We start from the raw sequence: 25,766 nt of genomic DNA on the forward strand, positions 1-25,766 counted from the left end.
TGGAGAGATTAACTAAATTGCAGGGAATCAGAAAGATTTTAATTTTTTTAAACTTTCTTACTTTGAACTACCATACCACTCTACTTGTTTTGTTATTACGTATCATGATTTTGCTCAGATCAATATATAAAAAATTACATCAACGGCTTTTGATTCACGGCTCGACTGTGAAATTTTCTTCTACTTGATGTGTGCTGTGCCCCGCTCATTTCACAAAATTGTACATTTTTTTTCATCGTCAAGTTAATTCACTCGTCAAGTTTCACCACTTCAGTATTTGTTAGTACAGTTATGCAGTGTAAACAGCCAACAATTTCAATGCCAAATGAGTAAACCAGTTAATATGCTACCCTGTAACGAAAAGAGTCTAAATTTTAACCAACACAAAAGGGGCATTTGCTAATTATTGCTGACAGAGCAATTCACACGATTTAATACAGGGGTGTGTACAACGCACGACCAAACCAAATTTGCATTGTGGCAAATTTGCTGACATTGCGGTTCCCACAGAAGTCACAGCTCAACACAGATGTGTAGGTACATATTTTGTGTCGAGTTGTATGTAGGTAAGTATGTATGCTTAAAGTCAATATGTATGAAAGTATGTATGCTTAAAGTAAATATGTATGTAAGAATATATTTAAAATAATTTTTTATTTATTTATTTATTTATTTAATTTAATTTCAAAAATAGTCTAATGTTCTTACAGACTACTTGAGTTTGTACTTAAAAATACAGACCTTAGCAATACAATCAAAAATTATTACACTCAACAAAGATTTGAAGGTGGTCTTTGGCAAAGAAAAGTCAATGGCCAAAGAATTTGAGATAGTATTGAACTCCCTCAGTGCTCTAAAAATGGGAGCGTTAGAGGCATAGAGGGTCCGGGCGCAATCAATATAAAATATATCCCAATTTCGAAGTGATCTAGGGGGAATATGGAGACAAATACTCTCGAGTAAACGTGGTGAATCAATCACAGCATTAATAATATCATAGACAAAAGTAAGAGAAAGAATGGTCCTCCTACTTTGAAGTGATTGAAGGCTAATGAGTGCACATCTGGCATTATAAGAGGGAATCGGCTCAGAAAAGTTCAGAGACCGCAGGCCAAACCATAAAAGACTTTTTGGACTCGCTCGAGCCTTTTGATATGGCAGTCATGATAAGGCCTCCAGATAAAGCAAGCATATTCCAACTTAGAGCGTACGAGAGACGTAAACAGCAACTTAAGAGTATAAGGATCTGTTAAGTCAGAGCTAAATCGCCGAATAAAAGCCAAAACCGAATAGGATTTAGCAATTATCGAGGTTATGTGAGTGGTAAACGAAAACTGCGAGTCGAAAACTACGCCTAAGTCAGAAATCTCAGTACGTGTGGACAGACGAGAGCCGTCAATATAATATGAAGTGGGAAATGTGCCACGAGACTTAGAGAAGGTTACGTGAAAGCACTTACCAATATTTAAAGGCAGATTATTATTACGGCACCAATCAGCAACGTTGTTCAGATCAGACTGAATATTTTCTGAATCAGAAGGAGTAGAAACAGTTGTAAACACCTTCAGATCATCAGCGTACAGCAAAAAGTGGGAATACTGAAAGCAGGATGAAATGTCATTAATAAAAATTACAAAAAGCAGTGGCCCCAAAATGCTGCCTTGGGGTATTCCTGTGGATGCTATAAAAGGCTTGGCGTAAGTATTGTCAACAACAACTACACATTTGCGTTGGTATAAATAAGCTGACAATATTCGCTCATTCGCCACTCACAAAACCGACTGTTCTTTTGAAACTTTTATATGGCGATCCTGCTTATTTATTGGTAAGGATTATACTGGCTGATTACAGCCTAATCCTTGTAAAAGAAGCGAAAAGGGATGGTATAGGACGTGTTTTTCCGAATCTAATTTTTATCGCGGTTAAATTTTTTGTCAGTAAACTGGAAGAAGAAACAAAGGAACCGCATAAGGAACAAACACAAATTTCGCTTTTGCAATGATGTTTTTGATGAATTAAATTTGGGCTCCAACGATGAAGATTACATGAAAATTGCGGCAGTTGAAAAACAAATACGCTACCATTAGATGCGCTGGCGCCCACTTTTGTACATTTCGAATTCCAACACACTTCAAATAAGCACAATTTCTACAAATACAAATCTACAACAAGCCAGAAATGTCCAACGGTGATAAGGTGGTACATAATTGGGAAGAAATTTTTGAAGTCGGTCAGAGCATAAAAAGGGTGGAATAAACAACAGGACTGGCAGCATAATACGTATAATTATAATAAGTATAATTAGCTTAATTCTGAAGTCGGTTTGACATTATTTTTAAATAGGAAAATATTCGGGCAACCTAACTGCTGCCTATTGACGAGCAAAAATTTTATATTTTTGCTGTAAAATAAATATAATTTGTTTACCCCTCTAAATTATCTTCCCAGAAGAGGACATAAAAAATCAAAGTCAATTTGACCACATTTTTGATAAATTAGTTGGATTAAATTTAAATTTGCAAGGAGGTAAAAACAAAACACCCGAGAAAATCAAGCAAAGCCCTAAGCCAATAACAATCGATGAGTACAGAAAGAGAAATAGGATTCAAAAATTGAGGAACCTAAAGGCCTAAAGCCGGTCAAGTTGAAAAGAAAAAGAGGAAAGCAATTTAACATTAGAAACCCAATAGCCAGGATCTATGAAAAAATAAATTTAAGTACTAATCAGGAAGAAAAAATTCAACTAAAACAAGAAATTAAGGGATTAAGGAATAATAATTATAAAAATAAAAAACAACAACAAAACATATATAAGCATTAGGGTGACAAAATAAAAATATTGTAAAACTATTGATCTTAATTATGGAAAGAACTAGGAATTTTAAAACTTATGTAAAAGGCCCACTTGAGGACATTAAAAATGAAATAAAAATTGTAGATGAAGAAAAAACTCTAGTATGGTGGAAAACATGGTGGAAACTTATTGATATGCCTAGGGAACCAACAATATGTAATGTAAAAAACCCACAAGCAACAACACCTGAAGAAATATGTAGGTTCGAAGTCAAATTTATGGGAAGAACAGACTAATATAATGACAACAAATTAATAAAAAAAAAAGTGTTTCATATTTTTTTACGATGGAAAGCCAAGAATCGAAAATAGAAAAACCAACGGCAAACGTTGTAAATTCAGTCCAAGTAGTAGACCATCCTGAGGCACTAGATGTTATTAAGGTCATGCTTCTAATAATCTGTGTAGTTAGTTGCATTAATTTGTTTCTGAATCTCTACTCAACCCATTACAAATTCCTAAAAAAGCGATATGCCAGCCGCGCCGAAGGTTTAGATAAGGTTTAGCAAACTTTTTTATCTACCATCCCCAATGGGAAAATGGGAAGGTATCGTTAAACTACTCGTAGAAAAAAAGACGATAGGAGAAAAATCTTACAAATGTATTAATAAAAAGACAAAATAAAGGCAGAAACAGTAGTAAAGCATCTCAAAATAATAGTTGTAGCATTTAACAAAATAGGAAAAACAATACAACAGTTAAATGGTAAACTAGACGGCAATCGAAAAGACCAAGCATATCAAATTTTTACCAGCGTTAGAGACAAATTGGTGTCCTCACTGGCAAGATATGATACAGCATTCATAGTACCAACGAGTTTCACAAACGAAATAGAAATAGACTTTAACACATTCCTGCTGGAGTCAGCCTCCGATTCAGAAGAGGAACCAGAACAAAAAAAAAAGAACAAAAACAGGAACAAAAAGAAATTTTTAATAGAGACACCAAAGAAGAAAAGACAAAATGGCACAAACCACATTAGAATTCTTAAAAACGGCTTCGTCAATTCTGCCTGAGTTTGATGGTAAGCCTGAGAACTTACATAGTTTCTTAGACGCACTAGATATCCTAGAACAAATTAAGAATACTCACGAGACAATAGCAGTCTCCATGATAAAAACTAAGCTCAAGGGAACAGCTAGAAACCTTTTCAGCACTGAAAATTCAATGCAAGCAATAAAGCAAAAGTTGAGTTCAGCAATTAAAGGTGAATCTGTAGAAGTTTTGACGGCAAAACTCCTAAACGTCCAACAGCGCAGTAAAACAGCTAACCAGTACACTACCGAAATCGAAAAATTAACAAAATCGTTGGAGGGTTCTTACATATCCGACGGTCTTGCATCTGATGTGGCAACCAAATATGCCACACAATCAGCTGTCAGCTGGTCATGTGTAAGAACTCGGCTAACGAAAGAGTTAAACTGATAATGCAAGCAGGAACGTTCACTTCTATGAACGAGGCTATTTTTAATTACCGAGTTAATTTCCGAAGAAGCTACCAAAATAATAATTATCAATGTAACCAAAACCGAAGATTTTATGGTAATGCTAACAGATATAATAATAATAATAGTAATAGACAAAATAATAATTTCCCAAGACGCAATTTTGGAGATCAGTGAAGATAATCAGAGTAACACGAGCAATCTCCGTAATATAAACCAACAGGAAATCCAGCCAACTCCACTCCAACAGTAAACTCCAACGGTAATAAAGTATATACATTCAACTTGCATCTGAACAGCTACATATCTTCCAATACTACTCTAAATATGTCATCTTCAACGTTCCTGATAGAAACAGGAGCGGATATCTCAATAATAAAGAAGGGTCAAATTGACAGTAATATCACAATAAATAACTCACAGATCACAGATTTAAAAGGTATTGGCCGAGACATAACAAGCACACTTGGAACAGTAAAAGCAGATCTAACAGATGATAGTCTTTTAATAGGACACAAATTTCACATTGTAGGTAGAAGACAATTTCCCAATCCCATGTGATGGAATTTTAAGACTCGACTTCATTAAAGAATATAATTGCATTTTAGATTATAATAAAAATGGGGCACAGCCTAATACTACGACTATACGATTACCCAGAAGATATAGTTATACAAATGACAAATAAACCAACAATCAATAGCATTACAATACCCGCAAGATCCGAAGTAATTAGACAGGTTCATATCAATAGTTACAATAAGGAACTATTAGTACCTCATCAAGAATTGACTGATGGCATTTTTGTAGCCAACACGATGGTAAACTCAAATCAAGCTTTAATAAGAATAATAAATACAACAGATAAACATGCAATCATTCAAGATTATGACATCAAAACAGAAAATTTAGAGGATTATGTAATAATTGAAAATACACCTCACTGTAAAGCTAATAATAAAAAAAATTAGAATAGATTGAATAAAAATTTCCCACCATTCGCTAGTAAACCACTCAACACATTATGCTCAGAATTCGTTGATATATTCTCATTAGAAACAGAACCAATCACGACCAACAGTTTTTACAAACAAAAGTTGCATCTGAAAGATAACACTCCTGTGTATATTAAAAATTATAGACTACATCAAGCACATAAGAATGGAATAAATAAACAAGTAAACAAACTAATTCAAGATGATATTGTGGAATCATCAACCTCAGAGTACAACAGCCCTATTTTATTGGTACCTAAAAAATCTCTTCGGAGCAAAGAAGAAAAAAGGTTGATATTAGTTGTTGATTTCAGACAAATAAATAAAAAATTAACAGCTGATAAATTCCTTTTGTCTAGAATAGATGACATTCTGGATCAATTGGGGAGAGCGAAATATTTCTCATGCCTAGATTTAATGTCAGGATTTCACCAATTAGAACTGAGCCCAGAGGCAAGGGATATCACAGCCTTGACAGCGGATAACGGTACTTATCGTTTCAAAAGATTGCCTTATGGCCTCGAAGTAGCTCCAAACTTATTCCAAAGGATGATGACGTTAGCATTCTCAAGTCTAAAACCATCACAAGCATTCTTATACATGGACGATTTAGTCGTATTAAGATGCTCCGAAAAACATATGATTAAAATTTACGGGATGTATTCTCCACATGCAGAAAATATAATTTAAAATTGCATCCGGACAAATGTCTATTTTTCAGCCAAGAAGTTACTTATCTGGGACATAAATGCACAAGTACTGGAATTTAACCAGACCCAATTATCAGTGCATTACTTAGTCCAAATATCCTACAATATCCGAATTTTGATAGAAAGTTCTTTATTACAACTGACGCAAGTGGTTATGCTTTCGGTGCTGTGCTAAGCCAAGAGTATGAAGAAAACAATTACCCATTGCCTACACCTCAAGATCATTTACATAAGGCGAAATAAATAAAGCCACGATCGAAAAAGAATTGGCGGCCATACATTGGGCTATTATATATTTTAGACCATATGTTTATGGCAGGAAATTCACAGTGAAACAGGATCATCGACCTTTAACATATTTATTCTCAATGAAAAACCGTTCATCTAAATTAACTAGAATTAGATTAGATTTGGAAGAGTATGACTTTGGGTGGAGTACATAGCCGGAAAAGAAAATTATGTGGCAGACGCTCTGTCACGAATAGATATGAATGATTTGAAAGAAATATCAGTACAGGCATGTAAAATAATGAAAGTCACGACAAGATCGCAAACTAAAAAGAATTCCAGTAATAACAGTAATAGAAATTAAGAGGAGAAAAGTCACAAAGAGAACCCTATAGTATACGAAGCGCTTAATAAATGTAAAGTAAAAAGACTAGTCCAGCTCGTTTTCGATCCTCCGAAATTATATTTCAAAAAAGGAAAGAAAATTTGTAGTGAAATAAATATGGAGAATCAAATTGTTGAGGCGAAGATTGGTTTAGGCCAATTTTTTACCAGGTTATGGAAAAAGCCGGCAATTTGGGAATTAACAAAATACAGTTGTCCTTAGGAGACAAATTGTTTAATTATACTCGAGTAGAGACATTTAAAGAAATAGGTACCAAAGTTTTCAAAAACTTAACTATTGCATTAACTCCGGGGGTTGTGCATGTGACGGAAAATGATAAAATTAAAAAGATTCTTCAAAAATATCACGATGATCCTGTTAATGGTGCCCACCCAGGAATCAATCGTACAACTAATAAAATAAGACAAAAATATTACTGGAAAAATATGAAAAATGATATTAGAAAATATATAAAGAAATGCGTAAATTGTAATAAAAATAAAATTTATAAAAATTTAAAAGAACCAATGATTTTGATTTGAAACACTACCGAAGGCGTTTGAGACAGTACAAATAGATACAATTGGACCCTTACCAAGATCATTAAATGGAAACGAATACGCTGTCACTCTAATATGTGATTTGACTAAATCCTTAGTTGCAATTCCTATACAGAGCAAACATGCAAAAACAGTAGCCAGAGCCATATTCCAAAATTTCATCTTAATTTATGGAAGTATGAAAACAATAATAACGGATATGGGAGCTGAATATAAAAATAGCTTGTTTGAAGAACTATGTATATTATTATATTCCTAGATAGAATTGAACATCAAGTTGACAATCGCAAAAGTTAAAACTAATACCATAGCCATTCAGAAGCAAAACTTATCGCTCCTAGTTGGAGCATAGAGCGGAGACAAGCGCTCTCCAGCGATTTCTGTCAGTCGCTAAACGTGTTATTTAATTCCAGGTGGCGGTGGAATAGCTCTCATTGAAAATCGTATGCATCCAAATTTGTCGAGGATGGCCCCTGCATTCTCCAAATGCATAAGCATTCTGAAAAAAAGGGAGATGTAGTGCAAGCAGCCAACAATTTCAATGCCAAATGAGTAAACCAGTTAACATGCTACCTGCAAAAAAAAAAGTGTCTAAATTTTAACCAACACAAAAGGGGCATTTGGTAATTGTTACTGACAGAGCAATTCACACGATTTTATACAGGTGTGTGTACAACGCACGACCCAACCAAATTTGCATTCATTGCGGTTCCCACAGAAGTCAAAGCTCAACGCAGATGTGTTTTGTGTCGAGTTGTATGTAGGTATGTAAGTATGCATGCTTAAAGAAAAAATGTATGTAAGTATGTATGCTTAAAGTAAATATGTATGTAATAATATGTTTAGAATAATTTAGTATAAATAAGCTGACAATATTTGAATAAAGAGGCATTCTCTCATTCGCCACTCACAAAACCGACTGTTATTTTTAAACTTTTATATTGTCCCTTTTTTCCCATTTTTGAAAGTAGGCGTGTATATAATCTGATTTCGATCGCTTTCAGTACCAACGATGCTCTAAATCTGCGAACTCTATCCACAAAATTTTTACAGTAGAACGAGAACCTCTATGTCATGGCAATTTAAAACGTGTTGAAAATTTATGGAGTTAGCAGCTTGTCATAATTTTGTTGGAGTTAATAACTCTGGACAATAGGCACGTACTCTTCTTTTACCACCAGGCAGAAATGGTCTCCCATTCCATAAATGTCGGTTTAAGTGAAATATGAAGTTTTTACCACCGACGATCTTAGTTTTTGCTCAAGTTAAGTGGTTAATGGACTGAACTTAGTTGACCTTAAAAGTGTAGACCATCGGCACTTGGTAAAGTATCGGGTAAATGTATCGAAGGAAAGTATTGATACTTTACTTAGTACTTATCGTTCTATCACTAGCCATAAGTCTACAAAAACCCTTTAAATCATTTTTTTAATGTTCATGACGTTTCTCTTTAAATGTATCCTTGAAATATATGTAAGAGTAGACAAATAGGTATATAATGTTCGGTTTTTTCCAAACTTAAACTTCTTTACTTGTTTTCTATTAAATTCAAACCATACGATCTGCTTTTAAAAAAAAAGTTTCTTCAATTTGGATCGAATATACTCGATATCTTTTATTGAGTATGAGTACTAGCATCGAGTTGATCCGACTATTTTATATGAGTACCGGTAATGATACTTTTTCTAAAAGTGCTATCACTATGTGTAAGTCGCTTGCAAGCTAATTAGCAAACGTTATGGGCGCATGTCATATATAGAACAAGAGCCCATGACTGCCAGATCTTCGTTTTTTTTTTTTATAAAAGCTAAAATTTTGTGAGCGCATACTTTCAATTGAAGTAAGAATGTTGGTACATATACCGTCAAGCTTGAGTCATAATTAGTGATAGAACTTTTAGAAATAGTATCGATACTGGTACTCATATAAAATACTTGGATCACAGTATCGATGCTAGTACTCATACGCACTAAAAGATATCGAGTATACTCGATCCAACTGAGTACTTCAGAAGGAAAGGAATTTTTTTTTTAATGAGATCGTATGTTTTGAATTTAAGAGAAAACCAGTAAGGAAGTTTGTACGAAACCGAACATTACATACCCATTTTTCAGTTAAAAAAAGTTTTTCTAAACGGGGTCGCCTCTCGTTTGGCAAGCACTCCGAGTATACTTCTCCCATGAAAAGCTTCCCAGGGAAGATTTATCTGCCTTGAAAATGCCGTTCGGAATCACCATAAAATATGTAGCACGACGTAAATTGGAAGAGAAGCTGGGTCTAAATCTCCTCGGAGGTAAATCGCGTCAGGTATTTTTTTGTATGGCATCTAACGTTTTGTGATATTTACCAAATAGAACTTATGTACCTTGCACTGCCATATCTCTAATGGTTGTTGTTGTTGTAACAGTGCTTCGCCCCATCCAATTGGAGCGACCACTCACAAATTGTCATCAATATCCTCTAACGGGAGTCCAAGGAAACCTGCAGTTTAAAGGCGGGTGGCCACAGAGAAAGGGGTGTTAGAGGTTCCACATTGCAATTGAAAAGATGGTTGGTGTCATGTGGGTACACGTCGTAAGCACGACATACATTATGCATGACGGGGGTGAGTCTGGATAGGTAAGCGTTTAACCTGTTACAGTATGCAGATTGAAGTTGAGCTAGAGTGACGCGCGTCTCCCTAGGGAGATTGATCTCCAATTCTGCGAGTTCAGGGTATTTTACCCTATAAACGGGGTCCGCCGGGCGATTTCTGGCATAGAGGTCCGACGCCTTTTTGTGGATATCACTGAGAACCTTTTTGTAGTCTTCTTCTACATACGGCTGAGATCTCAGGTGGCGTATTTCTTCATAATGCTTGCGGAGATGAATTCTTAAGACCCTGGGAGGCGGGGCGTCTTTAATAAGATGTCTGTTGGGGTACCCAGGTTTCTATATATTGAAGAGAAACTGTTTTTCAGCATTTAATTTCTCCCTTATGGGGAGTACTCTTGCCTCACAATGTAGGTGGTGCTCTGGGGACATAAGAAGACAGAACGTGTCAGTTCTGAGAGCGGTGTTTTTACAGGCCCGTATTGTCTTCAAGTGAGTAACTTTTAGGCTCGGCGACCATATCGGGGACGCGTAGAAAGCAAGCGGCCAGCCGTTGCCGGCGAGATATTTGAGAATTTTTTTACGGCTCTGGATTCTCGGAACATGATGCATGCTCTACAAAATGTATATCCTAATTGAGCCCCACACATAGTATGTCTTTTTAGTCGGTAACGCAATGCCATCGACATGGTCGACATTTGTTTTTTGTATGTTGTGAATAAGGCCGCATATGATATGGTCGGTGACAATTACAGGTTCCGTGAGAGGAAAAAACTGTAGAAATCAGGGAGAGTTTTTTATTTAATTACAAAGGTATTCGATGGGTGGGACAGGACCTGTAGCTATTATCGTGCAGTCATCGGCGTAAGAAACAATGGAAACTGCTTCTGGTGGCGAAGGGAGCTTCGCTATGTAGAAGTTAAATAAAAGCGGCGATAGAACAACATGCTGTTTAATTCTTCTGGGCTTAAATGCTACGTTCCTGAATTGCACCGATGTCTGCCGACCAGACAGATAATTTGCGGTCCACCTTTTGAGACTAGGAGGACGGTGGGACCTTACAAGTATTGCAATTACGTGCCGTTGTCGACTGTATTAAAAGCTTGAGATAAATCTATGTATCTCTACTGGAAATATTGTTGCGTACCATATATGTATATTTTTCTTAAGATTCAAACGGTAAGCCCCATGTCATGAAAGTAGGCGTGGTCCTTATACGATTTTGATCGGATCTATATATATGAGATGGTTACCCTGAACACCGGTCGAATCTAGCATCAACAAGACAACTGTCAGCAGTAACTCGTGTGAAAAGAGAGATTAGCTGAGGAAAAGTTGACATAGACAGCAGCAAGTTTAACACCAATCTTCCTTCATTCATTTTTTATATTCATTTTATAATTGAAATACATTTCCTTTCTTTGTTGTATTGACTTTCGTTGTGTGCGGACGTGTTTTCGCAGTGTCGTGGGGTGCGCGCTTTGTTAATACGTTTTATTTCAACACTATAGCCAATACGTTTTTTCTATACATACATAAATATGTTTTGTACAACTTGCAAAGACAAAGTCGATAGAGTGGATGTGACCGAAGTCGCGTGTGCGGATTGTGGAAGTTTTTATCATGCCTCTTGCGCCAAAATTACTGCTGCTGATTTGGACTATATGAAGTGCAACAACATTAAGCATCGATGCAAATCATGCTCTATTTTGCGCAGAAAGTCCATACATCAACAGCCATTGCAAGCTTCTATATCTGCTGCTGCCATGGATGTATCTGCTCCGACCGGAACAAAGACTGCCTCACAAACATCAAACAAATTAATGTCATCGGCGCCTTCTAAACAAAAGCAGAACATGCAAAACGTACAAAAACAACAAACGCAAAAGACATTTGGAAATATTCCAAAACTAACGACAACAATAACAACACCAATGCAAGTGGTTCCCACCTCCCTCAGCAAGTGCAAGTGCATAATAATAATGGCACAGGCACGAAAGAGATAACTTTGCAGTTGTTGTATGACGAGATCATTAGTTTAAAGAAACAAAATACTAATTTTCTCAACATTTTAAAGAAGCTCAAAGAGGAAAACTCAAAACTGTGTGTTAAAGTATGCAAGCTTGAAAGTGCATTGAACTGGAGAGAGCAACAACTGCTAAGCAGCGCTGTCGACATTGTTGGTGTGCCGCAGCTAGGAAGTGAGAATGCCAGTGAATGCACAAAAAATATTTTAAGCTCTGCTTTGGGTATAACCGGGACGACAGAAGATTTAAGCAGATGTTATATTAAAAAACTACAGAAGAGAAATGAATCCTCTCATTTGGGTAATGTGCTGCGTGTTCACTTTGCTTCTATTGAGATGAAGAGAAAAGTGATGTCTAGTAAACGAAAGGCAAAGTGAAAATTAACCACTGACCTTTTTGGTGATGTAAACAAACACAATATTTGGCAAAGTGTTGCATAACTTCGTGTTTGAACCGGGTTGTGTTTTTCAAACCTCTAATCGCTGTTGATAGAATATTCCAAAGGCGAACTGTGACAACAAAAAACTGTCGCTCGGTAACCGAGCAAGTATATTTCATGCTACAGATAGCGAGTGATCGAGAGGATCTCATGAAACTAAACGCTCTTTCAAATAATCTGGCTCATGCGTAACTATCACTTTATGTAACAATGTTAAGCATCTGAGTTTTAAGATATTTTCAAATGAGATGGAAAATATTTTTAGAGCAAAAATTTAGATGAGATCATAACGTTTAACACTGTAAATATACCTAGCCACGTTGTTGTATAGGATATTAAGTTTCCTCCTACCCATGCTATCACAACCGGCATATAGTTCACAGCCATATAGCAATTTCGGTATAAGATACGCTTTAGCTAGAAGTAAGCGAATTTTAGGTGGCGTGAATTGCTGGACGCTCCATAGTGATCTCATCATTCCATACACGCGGCCTACATTAGCGATATTTGTTTGTTCCATGTTAGCGTTCTGTTGCAAATCACACCCAGATTTTTTACAGTGTCTACATATTTTATTACAGTGTTATTCAACTTTATCTCGTGAAAATTTGCGAGTTCAAATCGTTTTTTTTTATATATTGCTGTACATTGGGACTTGTTTGTGTTCAAGATTAGGCCATTATGACAGCCGCAAGTGTAGATCTCATCTAGGTCGATGTTTATGTTCCCAATGCAAACATTTATGGAATCTAAGGGACAACTAAGATATAGTTGAATGTCATCTGTATAGATATGCTAAATCCAGATTGATACCGGCTAAGCAGTGAGTTATTATTGACGAAGTAACAGATTTGATTGTGCATTAGTCGTTCAAGAACTTTATATAGGAATGGTAAGATGGCAATTGGCCTAAAGTCGCCATTGGGTTAACTAACCGGAATGATTTTAGATTTTTTCCAGCAGTCTGGAAAACTCGACGTAAATAAAACTGTATTGAAAGCGTAAGTAAGGTATGGTAAGATCTTTGGGAGTAAGCACTTCAAAAACTTCGGGTGAATCCCGTCAAAACCCGTGGCGTTAGATGCTAAGTATAGCTTGAACAACATCGCACTCATCAACGCTCTTAAAACTGAAATTAGACGCAGCTAAACTACCTTTTTATTTGTAACGGTCATAGCATATATTACTATTACATACCGACAAATCGACAAACTTTTCATTTAAGTCGTTGATGTCCAGGGATTCATCATTGAAATTATTTTTAGCACCAATACCTATTTCACGAATACGTTTCCATATTTGACTGGAGCCTATGGCCGAGTTGAATTGGCTTTCATAAAACACAAACTTTTGACGTTTAATGGCTTTTGTTACTTCCCTTCTCTTAAGTTTGAAATCATGGTATGCCTCCTTAGACCTGCATTGCTTCCATTTTAGATACGCTTTATTACGCGTAACAATCAACTCTTTTATTTGATGGTTAAACCATGGGAAGCTCATGACGCATTTTGACTTCAAAACTAAGGGCACAAACTTTTCAAACAGATTATTGATTTTTGATTGGAGGAATTCTATCTGATCATCTGCTGATATTAGGGTATAGACTAATCTCCAATCTACCGAATCAACTTTCATCTCTAGTTGGTGATAATCAATATGTGCAAAATCACGATATGTAAACGAAATCAAATCATTGGAGATATGAAAGTCATATGTGAGAAATATAAGATCATGTTTAGAAAAGTTTGGCACTGATAGTTGGTCATACAAAAGCACCTTCGTTCCTGAATCTACAAAAAATACATCTAAAAGGGTACTACTGGTCCGTGTAAAATGTGTGGGTGATGTACAATTTACAGGTAGAAGACCGAGTGTTTGCATTGAAAGAGTGAGTTTAGTGTCAGTTAGCAAGTCACAATTTAAATCCCCAGTTATGACTATATTACTGTAGCCAAGTATAATATTTTCAATGCAGTCAACGGATTGGCAGTAATCAACCTGTTTGTTAGGTCTGTAAGCACACCCTACAAGCACTTTACTCGATCCTGACGATATTTCAAGAAAACTATGTTCAACAGACTCATTAGATACTGACGGATACTTGAGTTTGAACGATATACACATTTTTACATATATATAGCTACACCACCTCCATGCCCAGCCCTATCATAGCGATAAAAATTATACCCAGATACATTGAAAAGAGCATCAGAATGATATGTTGAAAACCAAGTCTCCGATACACACACGACATCTACATTGGAACATTCAAAAAGATATCTAAATTCATCAATTTTCATAGGGAGACTTTGAGCATTGATGTGACATATTTTAAATCCGTCCTTTTGTTTGCCCAGTACACGAATCATGTTGAAAGTATTGTTTTTGGGCCTACCGCGATTTGCGTTATTATTCTTAACTAACATTAAGAATTCAGATTAATGATTTAAATTTATTGGGTAGTACTAGTGACTCTGCCATTTTGATTTGTTTAAAAACATACCCGATTTAATTTTTGCTTCCGAAATATGGATATACTCTCATGAAATACGAGACTTTACGATACCTGGATATACTTTTTTTGCTAACAGTAATGACCAATATTCTGCAGGTGGTGTTGGAGTTTTTGTTCGAAATATTTACGAGTGTAAATATGTCGAGTATAAAATTACAAGCGCAGATATTTTAAAGATCTCCTTAATCATATCTGACAAAGTTTTTAATTTCATGTGTGTCTATAGATTACATTCGGTCTCTGCACAGACATTTTTGGAAGAGTTTTCAACTCTACTTCGTAGCGAGAATTCAGGCAATTTCATTATTTTAGGTGACATTAATTTGGATATCCTCAGACTGAGTGATACAACTGATACCTACCTAACGCTTATGGCTAATCATGGTTTAACATCATTCTTAAATGTATTTACTCGTAGTGTTTCTGGAAGCTGCATCGACCATGTTTTTGGTCGCAGCAGCTGTAGTACTTTTAATAATATTTCCGGCATAAACCTTGATTTCAAAATTACAGATCATGCTATGACTGGTATACATTAATGACTAATATTCTGCAGGTGGTGTTGGAGCTTTTGTTCGAAATATTTACGAGTGTGAATATGTCGAGTATAAAATTACAAGCGCAGATATTTTAAAGATCTCCTTAATCATATCTGACAAAGTTTTTAATTTCATGTCTGTCTATAGATTACATTCGGTTTCTGCACAGACATTTTTGGAAGAGTTTTCAACTCTACTTTGTAGCGAGAATTCAGGCAATTTCATTATCTTAGGTGACTTTAATTTGGATATCCTCAGACTGAGTGATACAACTGATAGCTACCTAACGCTTATGGCTAATCATGGTTTAACATCATTCTTAAATGTATCTACTCGTAGTGTTTCTGGAATCTGCATCGACCATGTTTTTGGTCGCAGCAGCTGTAGTACTTTTAATAATATTTCCGGCATAAACCTTGATTTCAAAATTACAGATCATACAGGTCACGCCGAGGCGGATTCAATGACTTTGCGGAAGGCACGCTCCCCTTGGCGGGCATCAGTCGGGATAGGGAGGGCAGCAAAGAGGTTGTCTGTATAAGATTTTTATTCTCCCACTTTCCTTTTTTGAAGTTTATGAAGGTGCGTTTTTCGGTGACGATGAAGTCGGCGGTACGCTCGAGCGAAATAAGTATAGGCAGGTGGTCGGATGCCAATGTTACCATCGGCTGCCAGTTGACGCAGTTTACGAGTTCTGCGCTCACGATTGAGATATCTGGCGAACTGTAACAGCTTCCTCTCATACGTGTGGGGGCGTCTCCGTTTATTGTGCAGAACGTCGTTTCTTCTATTTAATCCGCCAACATCTCACCCCTACTGTCCGCACGCAAATTTGAATGCCATAGATCGTGATGGGCATTGAAATCGCCTAAGATAATGCGATTGTTGCCAGTGAGTAAGGCTCTGATATTAGGGCGGTACCCACTGGGGCAACAGTTGGCAGGAGGGATGTAGATGTTGATGATTTCTAGGTTTGCATCGCCTGACCGGACAGATAGGCCTTGACGTTCTAAGACATTGTCCCTGCAGTCGATGCCAGGATCAAATATATGATATTGCACAGAGTGGTGTATGATAAACGCGAGGCCGCCTCCATTTCCGCTCATGCGATCTTTTCTGTGGACATTATACCCAGAACAGGTTTGCAGTTCAGATCTTGCTGTGAGTTTAATCTCTTGAATCGCAGCAATGCGGATGTTGTGTCGCTTCATGAAATCGACTATCTCCGTGATCTTCCCAGTTAATCGATTACAGTTTAACTGCAGAATTCTGAAGTGCAACGGGAGACGTCGTCACTCTGGGAGTAAGTGACGGGTGACTACGCCTGGGTTCTGAAAGGCTAGGACGCAAATGCTGTTGTGGCCCTGGGACTGGGCCAAACGGGGTTAGGGACTAAGAGTCTGTTTCCCTGACCTACACGATTGCTGCCAGTAAAGAGGGGGGGGGGGGGAGAAGACGGGGAAGGGGCTGATTCTCAGCATTGCTACCGACTCTGCTACGAAGATAGTAGTTATGAGTGGTAGCAGCTGTTTGAGTTGTTGGCGCCGCGAGCAGCAGCGGGTACTAGTTGTGGCTTGCTGAGCAGCGGGGCTGCTGGAAGGTAGTGGGGGGCGCTAAGGCGTAGACTACGGGACGCCCTTGGACGTGAACAGCAAGGAGCCACAAAAGATTTATAAAAGTTAAAAAGTTACGTGGACGTGGGGTTTTGGGATAAAGCCCAGAATAACCTCTACGATGCACACTGAACAGACACACTGAACAGAGTATGACCGTCCTAAAAAGATTCTTTTCCGGCAGATGCAGCAAAACCATTTCTCAGGACCGGGGTCAGGAGACGGACCCGGATTGGATTCGATACCTTCCCGGAGCAAGAGAATATGGAGCAGTCCTGCTGCAAGGAGCTGCTGGGAGATGACAATTTGTGGGAGGGACGCAACAAATTAAATGGGGTTACACTGAAATGACAGTCCTTGGTCGCTCCGGTACATAGAACCGACTGCCTTGGGAAGCGTTATCCCGCCGGTCTTCCTATGCTCCTCTGTTGATGTTGATGTTGCTGTGGCACTAATTCATTACTCATTTCAGTGAATACCACATGAAATGCAATATTGTGCATTGTTTATACCTTATTTCTTAATTTCAAACCTATTGGCAACAATAATTAATTGGTCGGGAAAAATCCAGAGTCGCTCCGGTACATAGAACCGACTGCCTTGGGAAGCGTTATCCCGCCGGTCTTCTTCCTATGCTCTTCTGTTGATGTTGCTGTGGCACTAATTCATTACTCATTTCAGTGAATACCACATGAAATGCAATAATGTGCATTGTTTATACCTTATTTCTTAATTTCGAACCAATTGGCAACAATAATTAAACTTTTCAATTTTTTAAACAAAATAAGAAATGCGCAACGAAAAATCAATTGAAAAAACAGCTGACTTCGAAATTTCGTAATTCCTATTCCCCAATTATTCTTCTCCCTAGGAAAAAAGAATTGGAGGAATTTTTCCGCGGGAATAAAAAAACCCGCGAGAACAAAATTTCGCGAGAATATTTAGAATTGGTCTGATAGACTTCCATATATCAAAATCATCAGGATCGAAAAAAAATTTGATTGAGCCATGTCCGTCCGTCCGTCCGTTAACACGATAACTTGAGTAAATTTTGAGGCATCTTGATGAAATTTGGTATGTAGATTCCTGGGCACTCATCTCAGATCGCTATTTAAAATGAACGATATCGGACTATAACCACGCCCACTTTTTCGATATCGAAAATTTCGAAAAATCGAAAAAGTTCGATAATTCACTGCGGCCACCGTGGTGTGATGGTAGCGTGCTCCGCCTATCACACCGTATGCCCTGGGTTCAACTCCCGGGCAAAGCAACATCAAAATTTTAGAAATAAGATTTTTCAAGAAGAACGAAACAAAATCAGAATGGAGGCTAAAGAAAACATATTAAAAGCACAAGTTATACAAGAAATTTTGATAAAACACGCATCATGGCTATCGTGTGAGAGATTTAGTGGCCCTCAAAGCAGTAGCGGATTTGAGGGGGGTCGAAGGGGCGATCGCCCGCCACCCCCAAGACTAGATTTTTTTTCCAAAATTGTAGAATTTAGCATTAAGAGGCCATAGAGATGACGGTAAACTTAACTTTTCTGAATTAGCAACAAACGAGGGTAATTTTAGGGCAATTTTTGCTGCAAAGATGAAATTCAATCTATTTTGATAAAGAGGTTTAAAAAAGCTAGATTTTTTGCAATTATTTTCGATGAAGCTACTGATTGCAGTCATACTGAGCAACTCAGGCTTTGTTTGCGGTATTTGTATGATGGCAATGTAAGAGACGATTTTGTAACTTTCCTTGATGCGTACGATTCGATCCGAGAAGAAGGTGTTATAAATGGAGAAAAAAATTTTCAGGTGTAGCCTTGGCACACATAGTGATCGATATTTTTAATAATTTAGGACTACCCTTCGAAGATTGCGTTGGAATTGAAACAGATGATTTTCTGTAATGACATCAGAAATTAAGGGAGCTGTGCAGGAACTTCTTAAAATATATACCAATGCTAATCATTGTCCTTGTTTCAACCATTGTCTTAATAACTCGCTTGCGAAAACATCGAAAGTTCTTCAAACAAAGGATTGTATTGCGTTGATGAAGAAAATTTTCAGTTTTCCAAATCAGTCTCCGAAACGTACCATAGTTTTCAAAAAACATCTGCAGGCATCATTAAATGGACTATGTGAAACGCGCTGGTCTGAAAAAAAATGATGCAATTTGAAGAAAACATCACAACATGTCAAGTAGAAATTTCTTGAAACGAAGCAACAATTTCAAGAAATTTGTACTTGGCAAGATTCAACAACAAGTTCTGAGGCCCGTTCTATGTTGAAATCTTTTTGCGAGACAAGAGTTCGTGATTTCAGTGATTTGTTTGAGCAATGTACTTTCTGCTACACGACCACTAAGCTTACTTTTGCAAGCACCGTCAATAGATTTTAATCAAGCTTCTGAAGCATTGAGTGACACTTTGCGAACATTAAAAAACCATAGACTTGAAGCAGGAAGTCGTTTTTCGGGACTTTAGAAAAAAGTAGTCGCTTTAGCAGATGAGTTGCAGTTTGATATTGTCCTCCCACGAATTGCTAAAAAGCAAATACATCGAGCGAATAACACTTCATCAGACGCTGAAGAGTATTATCGAAAAGCAATTTATATACCTCTCCTTGATCATATCATTCTTGATTTACAAGGTAGATTACCTGAAGATACATTGCAAGTTTTTAATCTTAATTTGCTACTCCCATCGCGAATCATCAAAGATAATGCACTGCAAAACAATAATTTGTCTACAGAGCTTGTCCAAGATCTTGGTAAACGATACGCATCTCTTATTGAAGGAAATAAAATTAATCTAGATGGAGTGTACGAAGTGTGGTCAGAACGCTGGTCTGAGAAGCAACACAAAAAATCAATTCCACTATCAGCTGAAAAAGTTTTAAATTATTGCAATGAATATGCGTTTCCATCAATAAATGCTCTTATCAAAATTCTGGTCACGCTTCCAGCTAGCAATGCTTGTGCTGAAAGGAGTTTTTCGACACCTCGCCGGTTGAAAACGTGGTTACGGTCCATAATGTCCGAGAACAGACTCACTGGTCTTGCACTTTTAAATACAAATTTCGATATTGAGGTTTATACTGATCATATAATTGAAAGATATGTAAAAAAAGGGAAGCATAGAATTAAATTTGCTGTGTGAATATGAACTATGCAGAAGATAAAAATGATGTCAAAAAATTGGATGTACTATTGTTAATTTGTATAACTAAATGAAACCAAATATGTGTATGAAATTATTAAACAATGTAAAAATACTAATAAATTTACCCCTAAAAAATAACGGCCTGCTATACGTTTCCCTTGTTGTTTTGTCTTACATTTTCATGTATAAAGTATCTTGATATGAACTTTGTTCAAAACACATCAGTTATTGGGAGAAACAATTACTGGCTGGCATCGAGTACGAAATACTCGAGTATTTTTTGAAAAAGTATCGATACTACTCACTCAGTACTCGTATCGTTCTATCACCAGTCATAATGGCTTTAGCAGATATTTTGTTGCTTTCCAATTGCAATTTTTTTCTACGACCGCCGCAAAAAAAAGCTATGCAGAGAATTGGGTTATTTTTTTATGGACTTACGTCAAATGATCTTCGTCTCGAGTGTCATCGGCTATGAAATTAAAGTCGGAGATAAAAGAATCAAATGTTTTTTTTTCGCATTTTTCTATGATGCCTACGGACTTCAGTTCCTCATATAGTGATTCAAGTGTTCGATCCACCGTCATATCTTTGACTTTTTTCTTCCTCTTTCCTTGTTTCTTATTACCTTTACCTCTTTTCTTCCTGGGAGGTTTGTATTTTTTGTTCAAGTCCATACAGAGAGCTCTTCGAAGTACTTCGTATTCTAGGCTATTGGGAAGAGAAAATGGAGAAATGGGTATTACTTAATTGTGTGACTTGTTAAGGAAAGTAACTAAGAATAATATAAAATACATGCCGACATAACATATTGCATTGGGGGGCAGTGTTCTACCTTATATCTCGAATGCACTTAACTTATACCAAAACTTATATATAAATGATTACCTTTTTGGCATGTGGCTACAAAATCTTCTGCTCATTATTAGCGCTAGGCTGCCATTAGCACAGCACCGTGGTGTGATGGTAGCGTGCTCCACCTACCACACCGTACGCCCTGGGTTCGCACCCCGGGCAAAACAACATCAAAATTTTAGAAATAAGGTTTTTCAATAAGAAGAACATTTTTCTAAGCAGGGTCGCCCCTCGGCAGTGTTTGGCAAGCGCTCCGAGTGTATTTCTGCCATGAAAAGCTCTCAGTGAAAACTCATCTGCCTTGCAGATGCCGTTTAGAGTCGGCATAAAACATGTAGGTCCCATCCGGCCAATTTGTAGGGAAAATCAAGAGGAGCACGACACAAATTGGAAGAGAAGCTCGGCCTTAGATCTCTTCGGAGGTTATCGCGCCTTACATTTATTTATATTTTTTTTTATTATAAAAATCAAAACTTAACGCGCAAACACATGCATGTATCTGAGATACTCCCAAAAGTAGGCAATCATCTGTGGAAGTATCACTCACATATACACGCGCATGGGCTATGCGAGAAGCTAAAATAATCGTGCATCTGTAGTTATAGCTGAGAAATTTATAGCTGGTAAACGAGTAGTAAATTCTAAAAATAGAAACGCCTAGAAGTATGCGAACGAGACATTACAGAGTATAAAAGGATTAAAGCTGAGGCATGGAATCCGTTCGATTTAAGCACGTTACCTGTCGAGAAGTTGAAGTGCTATTGTGAAGTACTTTAATAAAGGCCATTTTGCATTATCGAATATTGGAGTTATTTATTTAACAATTTAGTGATTCGAACGTTAGTAGAAGGTTGTAAAATAAGCGGAGTTTCCCTGAGATTCGTTACAATTGGTGTCAGAAGAGGAATTGTTGAATAAATTCCGAAGATTTCGAATACAACTTTGACATGGGAAAGTTAAGTGAATTAAGGATCCAGAAACTGAAAAAGGAGTTGGAGAACTGTGGATTGAATACAACCGGCAATAAGATCGAACTTCAAGCACGGCTACGAGACGCTATGGAGTCGGAAGGAATTAATGTGGAAGAATGGAATCACAGGAGACACGTATATCCGAAATGTCGTCACAAATAACATCCAGGATTGAAGCACAGGAGGCACGTATATCCGAAATATCGGGACAAATTTCAGCAAAGGTATCATCGCAGATCTCTGCCCAACTGGAAGCCCGTATGGACGAAAAAATAATGCAGTTTAAGAACAAAATCGAGGCTGAGGTAGATGCTTTAAAAGGTCGTATACAAGAGCTCCATCTAAATCGCCCGGCTGTTCCAGCGAGCAATCCGAAGGTAAAAACTCCATCTTTTGACGGTTCTGTTCCTTTCCAGGTCTTTAAGCTACAGTTTGAGAAGACCGCAACAGTGAACAACTGGAATGCCGATGATAAAGTTGCTGCACTGTTCATGGCATTGAAAGTGCCTACAGCTGAGATCTTACAAACTATTCCAGAAGGCGAACGGAACTGTTATGAAGCATTGATCGGGCATAGGAGAGAGATATACCAAATGCAGTTACTCAACCGCTTCCAGAGGGCTGAGGAAACATTGCAAAAGTTTGCGTCGGATGTTGAAAGGCTGGCATATTTAGCGAATGCCGACGCACCCGTGGAATACACCAAAGAGGTAAAAATTCAGAGCTTTATTAATGGAATACGGGATGTCGAAACGAAGGGAGCGACATATGCAAACCCAAAACCTACATTCGCAGAAACGATACCGCTCTGATACAGGAAACAGCGTCGCTTCTGTGTAAGCCAGTTTTTAAAGCTCGCCGTGTGGAAATAGAAAGGCCAGAGTGGGTAGACGCAATTTTGGAAGCTTTAAAAGGAACGCAACAGAAGGATAGTGGTGCGATCAAATGTTTTAAGTGTGGAAAGCCAGGGCACCTTGCACGTCATTGAAACACCGGTCCTGGTAGTTCCAACTTGGCTGGTCGTAAACGTAAAGCTGGAGGAGATAAGCAAGAGCGAGTCAGATGTAAAGATCGAAAACTTGCCCCAGCTATTGAATGTCCTGTGATATCTACCTCGCAAATTGGAAGAAACTCAAGCAATCTTACCGGCAAAGGAAATGTGGATGACAAAGAACGTGAACTGAATGTAGATATGGGCGCATATCATTCCTTGATTCGATCTGATTTGGTCAACAGGAGAGTAAAGCCATTACCTGGAGCAAGGTTGCGTACGGTAACTGGCGAGTATAACCAAGTCCGGGGAGAAGTGATCTGTGATGTCATTGGGAAGGTCATGGTTCTACACAAATTCTTTGTGGCGGAGATTGTTGATGAAGTCGTATTGGGAATGGACTTCCTAGTTCACCATTACATCAGGATCGATATGCGGAGGATTATGCGCTATGAGAACCAGGATGTGCCACTTAACTTCAGTTTGGAAAAAGGGTTCAGCAATAATCGAGTACTGGTGGAGAAGAGTCGACAAAGACCACGAAAGTTCAAGGCAAAGGTTGATGGAACGAGTGGGCCAAACAAAGCAAAATCAAAGATACCTGAGAAAAACACTATCATTGACAGACCCAAATGAACGCACAAAAACGAAGGAAAGCATTTCCCAGAATGAATGCGAAGGTAGTTTCAAGCCAGGCGCACTACTGTTGTTAAACGTGGGAACGATACTGATTATGCGAAGCCAATCCATCAGGCGCAAGCTCTACGAAGTAGTTCTTCATTGGCCTAAGAACAGAGTGTGAGGGACGGCCCAGGGTAATGAGTAGTAAGATGAAACACAGGTACGACAAGAACAATAATTCGGAAGCTTTCCGGGAGGGAGATTTGGTACTGCTATACAACCCTCACTGGCGGAAAGGTGTTTCATCCAAATGTTGGTGCAATTGGGCAAGCCCGTACGAAGTTGTGAAGAAGATCAGTGATACCATCTACCGCATACAAACCATTGGGAAACCAACAATCAAAATGAAAGTGGTTCATTTGGAAAGGCTGGCAGCACTTAGATCGAGAGATTTGTATGATCGAGACGATTAGACTTAGGTGGAGGGCAGTGTGATGAATATTAGCAACTCTAAGGGATACTATCATCTCTAAGCCGATACTAAGCAGTGAGTTGTATGCACATCTGCAAATCAATCAATTTGTCATACATAGTCCATACAAGCAGCGGAGGGCAACGCACAAACACATGCATAAATCTGAGATACTCCCAAAAATTAGGCATTCATCTATGGAAGTATCACTCACATACACACGCGCATGAGCTATGCGAGAAGCTATAATAATCGTGCATCTGTAGTTATAGCTGAGGAATTTAGCTGGTAAACGAGTAGTAAATTCTAGAAATAGAAACGCCTAGAAGTATGCGAACGAGATATTACAGAGTATAAAAGGAGGTAAAGCTGAGGCATGGAATCAGCTTGATTTAAGCACGCTATCTGTCGAGAAGTAGAAGTGTTCTTGTGAAGTACTTTAATAAAGGGCATTTTGCAATACTGAATAGTGGAGTAATTTATTCAACAGTTTAGTGATTCGAACTTTAGTAGAAGGTTGTAAAATAAGCGGAGTTTCTCTGAAATTCGGTACAATATTATAATGTTTACAAAGCACTACCAGAATGCTTAACTGCATACAAAATTTGGCGTGTTTCCAACGTTAGGTATAACAATTTCAGTTAGAGTCCCAGCCCAAGTCCCAGTTCTAGTCGGTCCCTGGTCCACTTCGAAGGAAAAAATTATCGTTAATACTAATCTGTACAAAGGCTGCCTTAATACCAAATTTCACGCAAATCGAATCATGAATAGAAATTTTTCGAATAGATCTGTCTTGATCTACTTCCCGGAAAGAAACTTCACAGGAACACTCTCCAGGTTGCTGTGAAGCTATCCTGCAAATAAAATAAAATAAAAATTGAATAAAATGGGCGGAGTGGTTTCGGAGTGCATAAGCTGCATACAAACATACATCTTCCTTTATGCTGCTCGAAAGTTGGCTTGCCTGCATTTAAAAATTGGGCCTCCTTTCCCTTCTTCACTATCTATCCCATTCCTTTGGACTCTATCTTCCATTTTTCTTATAATTTTGTCCATCCCTTATTCCAGTTGCCTTCCTCCCATTCCCACTCCCAATCAGTTGCCTACTCCCCTACCCACTTCTACTTCCGCAAAACTTCACATTCCCATTCCCACTTCCAGCCCTAGTCCCAATTCCCATTCCCTTTCCCTTTCTCACCTCGATTTCCTCATAGTTGTTTTTATAAACGTTTACAAAACTTTATGAAACTAACGCAATTTTTAAAATGGCTTTCATTCTCATATATAAGATATAGATAGATAATCATACCTATGGAGGAATTTATCAGCTCCCGAAATAGATCTAAACAACGAGCTTTTGCAGCTGTCCTTTCTTCTATTCTAATTTAAAACAATTTTTATTTAAGGAAACATTCATCACGACAACAATAACGGCTATCTTATAAATCAGTAGACCGATGTATTAACAAAAAATTGTTAATACATCCCAGAGCACGGGGAAAGAGCTCCTTGAATTGCTCGCAGTTTCCGATATAGATCTATACAACGAGCTTTGGCAGTTGTCAAAATGTTTTCCTTCTAATCTAATTTAAAAATTTTTCATTACAGGAAAAAATTATCATAACAATAATAATGATAAAATAATTATTGTTAGCCCTTGAGCTCGATTCTAACCTGCTATCTTATAAATCAGTAGGCCGACATAACAACAAAAAATTATTAATACATCCCAGAGGACGGGCAAAAAGTGTCAATAAACATGACACTATGCATAATTTCCAATGTTCACATC

General features: G+C 37.7%; 1 protein-coding gene across 2 annotated transcripts in view; it reads right to left on the reverse strand.

Annotated features, from left to right (window-relative positions):
* The window catches only part of LOC137233596 (IQ and AAA domain-containing protein 1-like), a 535,768-nt gene that overhangs the window by 208,016 nt on the left and 301,986 nt on the right, over positions 1 to 25,766 (reverse strand). The window contains exon 5 of one of the 2 annotated variants that reach the window (XM_067756721.1): positions 20,506 to 20,775. The exons of the other annotated variant lie outside the window; for it this stretch is intronic. Coding sequence (XP_067612822.1) covers positions 20,506 to 20,775 — 270 coding nt within the window. The remainder of the gene's footprint in view (positions 1 to 20,505; positions 20,776 to 25,766) is intronic. 2 annotated transcript variants of the gene reach the window in all.

Source organism: Eurosta solidaginis, chromosome 5 (assembly GCF_040869045.1).
Source record: "Eurosta solidaginis isolate ZX-2024a chromosome 5, ASM4086904v1, whole genome shotgun sequence".
NCBI classification, from domain to species: Eukaryota; Metazoa; Arthropoda; class Insecta; order Diptera; family Tephritidae; genus Eurosta; species Eurosta solidaginis.